Here is a 12834-nt window from a genome sequence, read left to right on the forward strand (position 1 = left end):
TAGCGTAGCGTGACAGAGCAATAGGGTCAACATTTTTAAAAATAATTGACCGACGGAGCAAGAGTCAGGATTAATTAAAGTTTCCTCGAGGACATAACGGTAGTATAGTTTGTGTACTTCCAGGACGTGTGACCTCCAAACAACGATGCACACAACTTCTCTATATCTGTTGGGGATGTTGAACATGGATAGTGTTGATCAAATACTTTTCTCAAAATATAGATTCTCCTCTCCTGTCACATTTCTACAGAAATCTTGGCTTGGCCTTCAGGCCTTCTAACTTGTGCTTGTGATGGAAGTTTTCATGGAATACATGAATAAAAAGAAACAACCTATCCGTATGTGCCATCAATGTGCTACACCGTTTGAAATTATGGTATTTCTGCATTAGTTAAATCAGGGTCCTACCTATTCTAGAATACCGGAGACTGGCAAGTCAGCTCATTGTTGTCTGACAGACATCAATGAAGCATGGTCCAAGTCCGTTCTACTGCATGTTTGGGATTTCAATAATCGGGTCTTATCAGTACAATCATTTAATCAGTCCTCGCACGTAAATGGACAGGACACACGTCTTGCCCATGTACGGATACATTGATGAGCAGCCTGGGGGAAAAAATACAACCACCCCATGCCAATTGTACAAGTTATATTGATACATACAGTTGGGTGCCACCGATATTGTCCCTTATCATTTGACCCATTTAGGCCTGACCTCAAAATTAAAAAAAAATCCTTCTAAATCCTCCAGTTTTCTGAAATAAATATTTTCACGATTTTTCAAAAATAGCAGACCTACAAGCTCGTAGCGCGCCACTCGGTGGCGCGCTATGAGCTTGTAGATCTGCTATTTTTCAATAGCTAAATTATAACAATGTTTAAAACACCAAAAGGGGTTCCCGCCCAAAATGGGTTAACTGTCCTTTTGCGCAGATCACGCAAACCTCAGCAAAAAGAAAAGGACAATATCGATGGCCTCCAACTGTACCATACTCTACCAAACAGATTGGACCAATTTGATTAATTAACAAAAGTTGCATAGTGCCACTTTACGCCTTACTATTCGCAAAATAGCCAAAATACGCTATTTTCACTATTGTTTGAAAGTTTCAGAATTCATTTTATTTGTATTTTGTCTTTGCAAGAATGTGTCACTGCAGTATTTCCTACTTTCCATTGAGCATAATTATATTACAGGCCTTCCACCTGCTGCAACAGCACCACTAACACTCACTGAGGAATCCTTCACAGACGGGATCACATTACAACATTGAACTGGATTTCTTCATCGAACAATATGGAACACGAGGGGCCTAATTTGACGCGGTAAACATCTGTGGCTTGAAGGCCAGCGCTCAATATTTATGTGTGTGTGTGTGTGTGTGTAAAGGTCCGTAAAAAAAATGGAGCGTGCAGTGGATACGGTGGGTGATAGTACAAATGTCAGAATCGATAATAACAAAATAAAAAATAACAATGATGTCCGTCAGTCTTGTCCAAGTTTAGTGTCATTGACTTCTCCTGTCGCTGCACGGGGGTTGAAAGTAACAACGTGTTTGCTGTATATCAGCCTCGATGGCAGCCTGGGTGTAAATCAGGGTGGACGGGTGATACATAAATCATGATTCCACCACTCATTGGGGGGGGGGGGGGGGGGTAGGTTTTGCCTGGAAGCAAGGTCAGTCTGCTTGGCATGGCTGCCAATGTCCTGTCTGGAACAAGCGCTGTTGGGTCTTTAATTATTTTATTTATTTATTTTTTACAGCTGTTCTGGTCTATTTTTTATGGTTTAAAAGTTGAGACATGAGCTTTAATGGCATATCCTTCACGTAGCGATCAGACCAATCTCTTGTGCGGCGGGGCAAAAAAAGACAGCAGTGGTTTGGCTGCACTGTGTGTACTCGGCTTAATGGCGTCGCTTCAACCATGTTGTCAAATTAGGAGCGACCAAGCCATCATGGTTTAAAGGTGCAATCCGTACGTTTTATGTCCTATCCGGGTTAGGCCTGTCACAATTATTGCATAATCGTCTGATCGCAATTATTTGAGATAATCGCAAATATCTTTACATAATCATCAACATTTAAAAAAGCTAAAATAGCAGATTTATCATATCTGCCATATGCAATTTGTTATTACAAAGCCTAAAAGGCAAACAGAAATTGCATTTGGGTCAATATGTTCCGATCTTGCCAAAAAACACAATTAAATTGTTAATTCATTGTCAACTTAAATTTTGTAATTTTGACAGCCCTGATCTTGGTTACAGCTCCAGCCTCCAGGCTACAATGTGCAATTTACAACTTACAATTTAGAATGTATCCAGAACCATTCTATATAGGTCATAGCATCATAAGTAAACCAATTACCAATAACCTACTGTATAATCAGTCTAACATTAGAATATCCAAATAAAATCAAGCTGTACTGTACGTTGAAACTATGGACACTATAGGTCAGGATGTCTACATAATATTCTATCTAAATTAAATGTTTAGACTTTGCATAAGCCTGCAAGGCCGTCGAGGCAAGGTCAAGTGCTACGGGCTAAGGTAGAGTCTCAAGTCTTGAGATTGTAGCTATACATTGGGAGTGAGTCTGCAGTTGCAATGGGGAGTTCATTCCATAGTTTTGGAGCCAGAAGGGAGAAGAGTCTGGAACGTGTGGAGTGGAGCATGGTCCCGGATGTTTTATTTCAGGCGCCCCGGCTGGCCAGGGGCAGGCAGTTTAGAGACCAGGATTACTGCATGTTTTTTGTGAGGGAGGGTACCTACCCTAGGGGACACGGGGAGAACATGCAAACTCCACACAGAAAGGCCCTCTCGCCAACCCCGCCTCGGGTATGGGCACTGATGACGCGGAGGAGAGGACACGCCGCCAGCGCCCACAGCGTCCCGAGCGGGAATCGAACCCAGGACCTTCTAGCTGTGAGGCGACAGCACTACCAACTGTGCCACTGTGCCCCCATCCCGGATGTTTTAATGAAGGTTCTGTCAGCCAGCACGTTGTCCGACACAGCACCAGGGTCTAAGGGACCTATTTTCGCCAGTGCCTTACCCCTTATCCCTAAACCTTTTTTGAGGGGCGCTAGGTTTAATGTTTGTTTTTAGTTTGTTTTAAAAACGCCATTGACAATAAAGGGAAAAATAAATGTACGTCATCTTGTCCCTAACACAAACATGAAATGCCATTAACAATAAAGTTTGTTTTGACACCGTTTGTTTTATATCACCATTACATCACCTAATCATAGCAGCACGAGTTAGACTTTAATATATTAGCGCCCCTCACTTCACACGGGTGTGATTTTTGTACTATATTGAAAAACATTTTTGAATACGGTAGTTAAAATAGCCGTGACGTGTATATGTAGATCGGCTAGTTGAACAAATGTAAAATGTTCTTCAAAATAGTAAAAAAGGAAAAGAAGTTGAGGCATATGGAGTAAGGCAGTGACGGAAATAGGGCCCTATATGTCTCAATGGAATAGTATGGGAAGACCACCTCCAACCACTGGGCAGCCATCCAACCTCGATGGCTGCCCAATAACCCACAAACCAACAGTCCGAAACCTAGGAGTCATTTTTGACACATCTCTATCTTTCACACACCACATAAAAAGCATTACAAAATCTGCCTTCTTCCATCTGCGCAACGTTGCTAGAATCCGTCCAATACTCTCACTTCCCGACGCCGAAACCCTGGTCCACGCCTTCATCACCTCAAGAATAGATTACTGCAATGCCCTCTTCTCCGGTTTACCATCAACAGCAACAAATGGTCTCAGATTAGTACAAAACGCAGCAGCTAGAGTACTCACCAGAAAAAGGAAATTTGACCACATCACACCAACACTAATAGAACTACACTGGCTACCCATACAGGCCAGAGCAGACTTCAAGATACTCCTCCTGACCTATAAAACCTTAAATGGACTCGCACCACCTTACATGTCCAGTTTAATAAATATATACATCCCTTCAAGACCACTACGCTCTCAGGATGCTGGAAAACTCACAGTCACAACACACAATAAAATAACGGTTGGGGCAGAGCTTTCACACACCGTGCCCCCTGTCTCTGGAACGCTCTCCCTCAGGATGTCAGAAATGCACACTCCCTGGACATATTTAAGTCAAGGCTAAAAACACACCTTTTTTCTATACACTACGGTTCCGCTTAGTTTTAATCAGTATGATTCATACAGCTATGCACATTTTACCATGTTTTACTATGTTTTTTATTGCTATGCTATTTGTGTTTGATTTGTTTTTTTATGTATTAATGCTGTAAAGTGCACAGAGACCCCCTGGGGTGATTTTGTACTATAAATAAAATAAACTGAAACTGAACTGAGAAGTCTAGCTATATTGTATCAACAAACTAAAATCATACAACATGATTAAAATGTCTTCTAAAACGTTAAAATGTTTCTACCGTAATGATGCTACGGTCCTGATTCCTTTGTTTTCAGGTCAGGGACCCCAAAAAATATATGGCCACGCACACCCATATCAAAATATTTTGTGCATGCATCCCAGAAGCAAACATTTGAGGTACACAGATCTATGCGTTCTCTGTATTAATGGGTTAACATACTCTACCACACAACATGGTCAAATTGTCTGTCTGACGTTCAAATGGGTTTTTTTTTTTTTTTTTAAGATATCTTTTTTGCGGCTTACGCCTTTTATTGGGTTTTTGAAGGGACAGACAGTAGGCTGACAGGAAACGGGAGAGAGATGGGGGAAGACATGCAGTAAAGGCCGTGTCGGGCTCGGGAGTCGAACCCGCGGCACACTGCGACTGGATTACCAGTCGGGTGCCCAGACGGTTACGCCACCGCCTGGGCCCAAATGGGTTTATTTAGGAAGGGGGAATAATGTATGTTAATACAATACTGAATCAAGCAACTTAAAAACTGTAGAAAGTGCAGAAGTGAGTTTCAAAGTGAAATACCCCTTAAGTATTAGTATGGTAGGTAGATAAATGTAGTAGGTAAATGTACTTTGCCACTGTCCAGCAGCACACTGGAAACAACGGACAAACCAAGGACAGTGCATATTGTTCTACAGTACATCCATGGAGTGATGAATGGTTCAGCACCACCACTGATTGAATGATGGATAATTGTGGGGGTCCTTGACAGGAAAAAGCACCACTGATTGAGCAACATGAGTTTTTTTTTCTCTGAAAACTGTTAGGATGTTAGAATCGAGTGCCGGTTATCTGCTGATGGCTTAATGACAGCACTGTTGTGTACATTGAATGTGTTTGGTTGTTTGTTTAAAAATTAGAAGGCGTGCTCAGCCATTACTTTGCTATTAATACATTGGATCCATAATGTGTATATTCAGACTTTTGTTTGGAATGGGGGTAATGCTCATATTGTTCGCCTGCTATCGCCTCTATCGCCAGTAGTTGCCGGGTCCCATTGACAAATAATGCACTTCCGGAAAATTCGTCTGGCTATCGCCCGTTAAAACGTACTGTGAGGACCCCCTATGGCTCGCAGTCGCAGACCCCCTGTTGAAAACCCACAAGTCCTGCAAAGAGTTGGAACACGTACCCCGGAATGCAATGGTGGAATGGAAAGCTACGTTGACAAAAGAGTTGCAATTTCCTCTTGTTAATTCCTCTTTTCTCACCAAATACAAAGTTCTCTTTCAACTCGAAACATTTAAAGATAGGTAGCCATGGTGGTCTCGACTCGAATCAGGCTGGCAATCAGTCGCACATGCGCGCGCACAAACACTCTCTGTCCTCTTTAAATCATAAGACCATGTATGGGCATGACCATATATGGAGATCTTGGTTGGATCTGCGCTTCTGGACAACAGGATATCCATAATACAGTATGTCTATGTATGGGCATACCAGTTGGATCGGTGTTCTGGACAACCGATTATACTTGACCAAGGCATGCCTTTCAGTTATATACTCATTGTCCCCTCCATACTCCTCGTCAGCATATACGCATGTGTCCTTTTTATGCCCATGTTTGGATATCTCTGTATTTCAGTCTGCCTGTGTCCCTTTTGTGCCCATATAAGGAGATATCTGTATCTGTCTGTTCTTGTGCCTTCATGCCCATATATGGAGATATCTGTATCTGTCTGTTCATGCCCATATATGGTGATATCGGATGTCATCAGTAGTTACAGTATGGCCGTGCCCAAATATGGGCAAATTGGTTGGACACAAAGTCAGGCGTTGGATGTCCTCAAAAATAGAAGATGCAACACGATGTACCAAATTGTCTCTGGCACAATGTTGATGTCAGTACTTGGAGGCTGCCTTAGCTTACTTAAGTTGTAGTAAGAGTGACATAACCATATTCATATACAAGTGCGACGCCTGGGAAATGTTCTAGCCGCTAATGAAACATGTTTGCCTGGACCGTGCATCTGAAAGGAGGACCAAAAGGACCTCATGCTGCTGTGACGGTTGGCCACGAGGTGTACTGCATCGGAGGGGTCAGCAACAATGACAACAGCGATCAGATTAAAGTGCACATATTCAACACAGTGTCTTTGCACTGGGTGAAGTTACCCCCAGTGACAAGTGCAGGAAAAGAACGTCCCCTTGAGGTTCCCTCCAAGCGCTTCGGCCACACAGCTGTGCTGATGGAAGATGTCATCTACGTCTGGGGCGGTGTTGCTGACGGAGTACACTGCAACGTGCTTTATGCATTTGATGTTAACACCCACAGATGGTTCAAGCCCAAGGTTTCTGGGACTATTCCAGAGGAGAGGAGGAGCCACTCAGCCTGCGTCTTGGGGAAGGTCATGTATATCTATGGAGGAATCAACAGTGCTGGTTGCACTAATGACATCTGCACGTTGGACACCACCACAATGGTCTGGTCTCTAATCGACACCAGAGGCACTCTACCACTTGTTACATCATGTCACTCCGCCACCATCATCAGGGAAAAGATGTTTGTGTTCGACTTCAACAGCATCAGAGTGTTTGACACAAACACCAACAGCTGGCTGAGCACGCCTTCTGCACAGCTTCTCCCAGAAGGACGCTGGAACCATTCAGCTTTTGCGTACAACGGAGAGCTGTACATATGCGGCGGTGAAAAGTATGATCTGCCCTTCAACGATCTGTGGAAATTCAATCCAGAAACGCTCTCCTGGAAGAAGGTTGAGCCCAAGGGGAAAGGCCTGCGTCCGTGGAATTCATCGTGCTCTTGCTGCATGGTGGGGGACCGTATCATTCTCTGCGGAGGATACAGATTTAAACCTGTTCCAGTGTGGATTGGAGGATTCAACATACCCACGCCTGCTGATGACCTGTACATCTTAGACTTAAGTCTTAGCCTGACGACATTATGCAAGATAGCAGTTATCGAGAACGGCCTGGAGCCGTCTGGACTCCCACACAGCATCAGGTGCGAACTTGCATCCATGAACAAGCGGAGAAGTAATAAAATGTGGGTGCGTGCTGTCAGCATGTTTCACAGGATGTTGAAGATCTTGAAGTTAAGACAAAGATGACACTGAGGTGTCTGACCTACAGTATATACCATATATCTTAGTCCTAGTCTGGAGGCAAACGCTAGCCTCCACCCCTCGCCCTCCTCTTGCACTATCGTGATCCTTATTTGCACCTTTCTAAACTATATTTGCTGTATATATGGAACATAGCCTCAATTGATCCTTCTTAAACTAAATTGTGTTGTGGAACATAACCTACTGTGAAACTGTTCACAAAATGCTTACCTAACTTTGCTACTAGAGGGAAAACATGCACATGTACATCACTCATTCTTGAGATGAGGGACAAAAGTGGAAAAAACATGTCCCACACATAAGAGCCTTATTTATGTTAAAAATAAATTAATTCATAAAAATAAAAGCACTTGCAAAGTTAAATGTAATACAGTTGTGTATTATTATGCCATTAATTTCATTATATATTTTTTCATATGCCATCTAAATTAGTTAAAAGCAGGCACTGTACCCAAAAAGGCCTGTATTTAGCCTGTCCCCAGCAAGTTGTCACAATTTCAAACTGCCAAAAAAGTGTCTAATACTGTCACAATCACATAAATAAATATACATACTAAATGAAAGTAGATTGTCAACAACATAGCAAACAATATACACAGTTAATTTTAATTTATATTTTAAATTAAATATCTCATATCAAATGTGTGTCCCACGTCTCCGTCAACTCCGTCAGGTTTTTTGAAAGTCTTAAATTAATCAGAAAATATTGTCGACAGATTTAGCCTGAAGACTCCTTTTCCAAGTCCTGTTTATATCTGTTGCAACAGTGGAGCACCTGGTCTGACAAGCATTCAATTGTTTGATATTTTAAACAAACAATGTTGATATCAATGTGGTCACAGCTTTTACATGTCAACTCCGTCAGGACATTATTATGATCTTTGTTAAGAATTCCAAAATAATGTTTAGTATTTTAGTTTAGGGTTAGGTTTTATTTTACGATTCCACACTAACAACTGAAGAAAAACTAAATGGATAAATTGTACTACAGAGGGTTAAGATGAAAACAAATGCCATTTTGTCAACTCCGTCAGACGTCAACTCCATCAGGTTTTGTGTCTGACGGAGTTGACAGGTATCTGACGGAGTTGACAAAAGTGTTCCCAAAACAATAAAATTATAGTTTTTGAATAATGGGAAGTATTCTAATTTGGCAGACAGTTAGAGCATGCCTTAAGGAACATTTTTGGCTATAGGGCCATCACAGATTTGTCTCGTGGTGACCATGGCAGCCATCTTCCAAAATGGCCGCCACCTGATGTTATTTTACAATAACTCAAGTTCTACACCACCTAGGATCTTGATTCTGGTGACTAATATTACATTTTCAAGGATGAGGGATACAGTGGTACAATTTAGATTTTCCCTATGACCATGGCAGCCATTTTTCAAAATGGCCGCCACCTGCTGTTATTTTACAATAACTCAAGTTTTAGACCACCTAGGATCTTGATTCTGGTGACTAATCATACATTTTAAAAGATGAGGAATACAGTGGTGCTATTTAGATTGGTCCTGTGACCATGCCAGCCATTGTTTTTCAAAATGGCCACCAACCTGCTGTTATTTTACCAATAATTAAAGTTATAGACCACCTAGGATCTTGATTCTGGTGACTAATCAATGTAATCATACATTTTAAAAGATGAGGAATACAGTGGTACTATTTAGATTTGTCCTGTGACCATGGAAGCCATTGTTTTTCAAAATGGCCACCAACCTGCTGTTATTTTACCAATAACTCAAGTTTTAGACCACCAAGGATCTTGGATCTGGCGACTAATCATTACATTTTCAAGGATTAACTTTTTCTGGGAGGGGTCAGGGCTTATTTCAGGTGCAGGTTGAGTTGCTACTGACAGGACATTACAGTAGGTGGGCTTTATGGCCTTTGACTTGTCCCTTTCAGGCACAGACTCACAGTTTGACTTCACTGGCCACTGCAGGGAACTGTGGGGGAAAAACTTTGGTCTCTTGACACCCCAATTAGGTTCAGGGGTTTTTTGGTAGAGACTTGCCTTTCATGACATCGTTGCTGCAGCAGTTGATCTCCTTACTGCGAGCGGTGGCACACTCTGGGTCTCTTGGGCGTTGTATCTTGGTGGCCTCCTGCCAGTGTTTCTCCGTCCTCATGAGCTCTGTGTTCTGGGGCTCTTACATTGTCTTGGCTGGAGATTGCTTTCCTGCAGGGTCCAGCCCAGTCTTGTGCAGATGGCTGCTGGCCCACCTGGAGGCCCCAACCTCAATTGTTCGGTTGGTGTGATTAGGTGGGGTGGTCTTCCCCAATCAGGATGAGGGGTTTGACCCTTTCAAACCGTTGTAGCGGCAGTCTGGCCAAGTGTCTGTATTTAGTTGTGAGGCTAGATACAGGATACGATTGCTCACCCAGCCCCAGGTGACTTGAGGTGAAGGCTCCTTTGATTTGGTAACATTGCTTTGGTTGACATGCTGGGGACACAGAGAACGACACTGATGCCTTCAGTGTCTGCACATCCTGCCTGATAGTTCTGAAGGCAGATCTTCAGGTTTTCCGTTGAGGCAGAGTCTTTCGCTCACTGTTCACCTCAAGCAGGACTTCAAGGTGTTTGCCTTTGCACAGGCTATATGGCTAGGACTCGTGCTTCAACCACTCCGAGAACTCCAACAGGGTGTTGGTTGCTCCTGGGCCGCAGAGCATTGTGCGGCGGAATTCAACTCTTATCTCTGGTGGCAGCTTGTTGAGGAGTCGTGCAACTTGTGAGCCGCATCTAAGTGCTGTGTCTCCCTCTGGGCCTAGGGTTGTTAGCATGCCTACCAGCGACTGTACTTGAAGCGCAAACTTCTCAAAGGCCACCCCATCGCCTCGACAGATGTTGGCTGCCTCCAAGACACTTGCTATTTTCCGTAACACTAATTCGTGGGGCTGTCCAAACTTGTTGTTTAGGTGTCACCCGGGTCTCTGTTGGTGAAGTCGGGTCTATAGGTGGTCTAGAACATTATTAGAACGTTATTTAGTATGGGGATATTAATAAAATCTGGTAATAAATTCCTTACCAAGAATTTTCTTCACCAATGTGTTTGGAAGGGGGTCTGCTAACATATCCCACATTGCTTTATATTCAACCACCCTAGGGGAACTTTTGACAGCTGCTGAAAGTTGGGGTACCATCAACAACCAATATAAGGCAAAATGTTCATTATGCTTATAGCATGTGACATGTCAAACCAGGGGGTTTTCATGATTCTGAATGCATTCCAAGCATTAGCTATGCACGAAAAACACTCATTGGGCTGAAAACGGCCATAGCCGTCATCACAAATGTGATTAGGTCAGCACATTTGGGCACATTTGGGCAAGTGGATATGGCCGAATTTAGCCCAAGGAGTTTGACCCCTAGTTTGGCCATAGACCCCCTAGTTTGGCCATAGCCACTTGCCCACATGTGCCCAAATGTGCTTACCTCATCACATCTGTGATGATGGCTATGGCTGTTTTTAGCCCAAGGAGTGTTTTTCGTGCAAAACTAATGCTTGGAATGGATTCAGAATCATGAAAAACCCCCTCGTTTGACATGCCACATGCTACTTAAAGCATAATGAAAATTAGAACATTTAGCCTGGTTGTTGATGGTACCCAACTTTCAGCAGCTGTCAAAAATTCCCCTAGGGTGGTTCAATAGAAACCAATGTGGGATATGTTAGTAGACACCTTTACAAACAAGAAAATTCTTGGTAAGAAATGTATTCCCAGATTTGACATTCTGATAATATTCTCTGACTAATTGGTAAAATAATAGCAGGTCCGCCATTTTTGAAAATGGCTGCCATTGTCACAGGATAAATCGAAATAGTACTACTGTATTCCTCATCCTTGACAATGTAGTGTTAGTCACCAGAATCAAGATCCTAGGTGGTGTAGAACTTGAGTTATTGGGAAATAACAGAAAGTTGGCGGCCATTTTTGAAAAATGTCTACCATGGTCACAGGACAAATCTAAATAGTACCAATGTATCCCACATCCTTGAAAATGTATGATTAGTCACCAGAATCAAGATCCTAGGTGGTGTAGAACTTGAGTTATTGTAAAGTAACAGCAGGTGGCGGCCATTTTGAAAAATGGCTGCCATGGTCACAGGGCAAATCTAAATAGTACCACTGTATTCCTCATCCTTGAAAATGTGGGATTAGTTACCAGAATCAGGATCCTAGGTGGTCTAGAACCTAAATCAGTTCAACTTGTCAACTCCGTCAGATGTCCGTCAACTCCATCAGACGTTGGTCACATGATGTTTTTGTTAATTTCCAAAGAAATAGATGATTCAATGTCAAATATTTTGTGCTTATGTATTGAAACACCCACTGAAATACTACTTAATGATGCTTTTTATTTTTTTTAACATGGTTTTTATGTTATAATATTGAAAGTAAAGGTTGAAAATGAAGGATTTGAGAAATGGGATATTTCATAATAGTGTGATATTGGAATAAAACAATATTAAATTAATTGTATTACTTAACTTGACTACTAAAAGCCATTATAAGATAACTGAGGAATTTATAGTATTGTTGAAATTATCAAATTAAAATAAAAGGGATTTTAGTGTGTCTGGCGGAGTTGACATAAATCAGTTATAAAGTGCATAAATGTCCCATTTTAGAAATAAATGTTATGCGAAAAACCTGTTCCTTCTCAAGATTGGTAGTTGAGACCTGTGTCTACAAATACATCCATTTCATTTTAATGGTTCTTAAAATAAAACAAAATCTGATTTGAAAAAGGTTTTGTCCCTTATCTCAAGAATGAGTGACATATGTTACTATTATTTTTTATTATAATAATAATTAATTGCACTTTTATAGCGCTTTTCCAAGTGCTCAAAGCGCTTTACAATAGTTAATTCATTCAAAGTACAACCTTGACCTTGATGACGCAAGCTAGCAGTTATTCAGTGCGGTCTGGAGGTGGTGTGAAGTGGCAGCTATGAGTCAACAGAAAGAAATCACAAAAAACGTGTGAAGGGAGGGGAGGGCAGTATTTATGTCAGCCAGATGAAAACAAACAGTAAAGCTGCTATAAGCAATAATATGTCAAAATTGTAATGACCTTTTTTTTGGGGGGTTTTTAGACCGCCAGCAATGGGTAAAACGCTCCCAAAAATAATGTAGTCTCTGTGACACATCTAGGGGCCACAATCTGCATTCAAAGATTGTGTCTGTCTGTCTAGAGATGGTCAGGTATCGCATAAATTGGGTAGGAAAGCATTCCCAACTTGATTCCCGACTTTGCATAGTTACTTATGTCCATTTAAAATAGAAAATACTTTCCTTCCTAGC

The 12834-nt window shown here is 41.9% G+C and overlaps 1 protein-coding gene across 1 annotated transcript; it reads left to right on the forward strand.

Moving 5' to 3' along the window:
- Nucleotides 1-6386: 6386 nt before the first annotated feature.
- On the forward strand, nt 6387-7505 carry LOC306928873 (kelch domain-containing protein 3-like; the record flags this gene model as incomplete). Its single annotated transcript, XM_079509147.1, has 1 exon — nt 6387-7505. The coding sequence occupies one exon, from the start codon at nt 6387-6389 to the stop codon at nt 7503-7505; it is 1119 nt and encodes a 372-aa protein (XP_079365273.1).
- Between the last annotated feature and the right edge of the window lie 5329 nt (nt 7506-12834).

The sequence above is a fragment of the Electrona antarctica genome, assembly GCF_951216825.1.
Source record: "Electrona antarctica genome assembly, chromosome: 8".
In the NCBI taxonomy this organism is placed as follows: domain Eukaryota; kingdom Metazoa; phylum Chordata; class Actinopteri; order Myctophiformes; family Myctophidae; genus Electrona; species Electrona antarctica.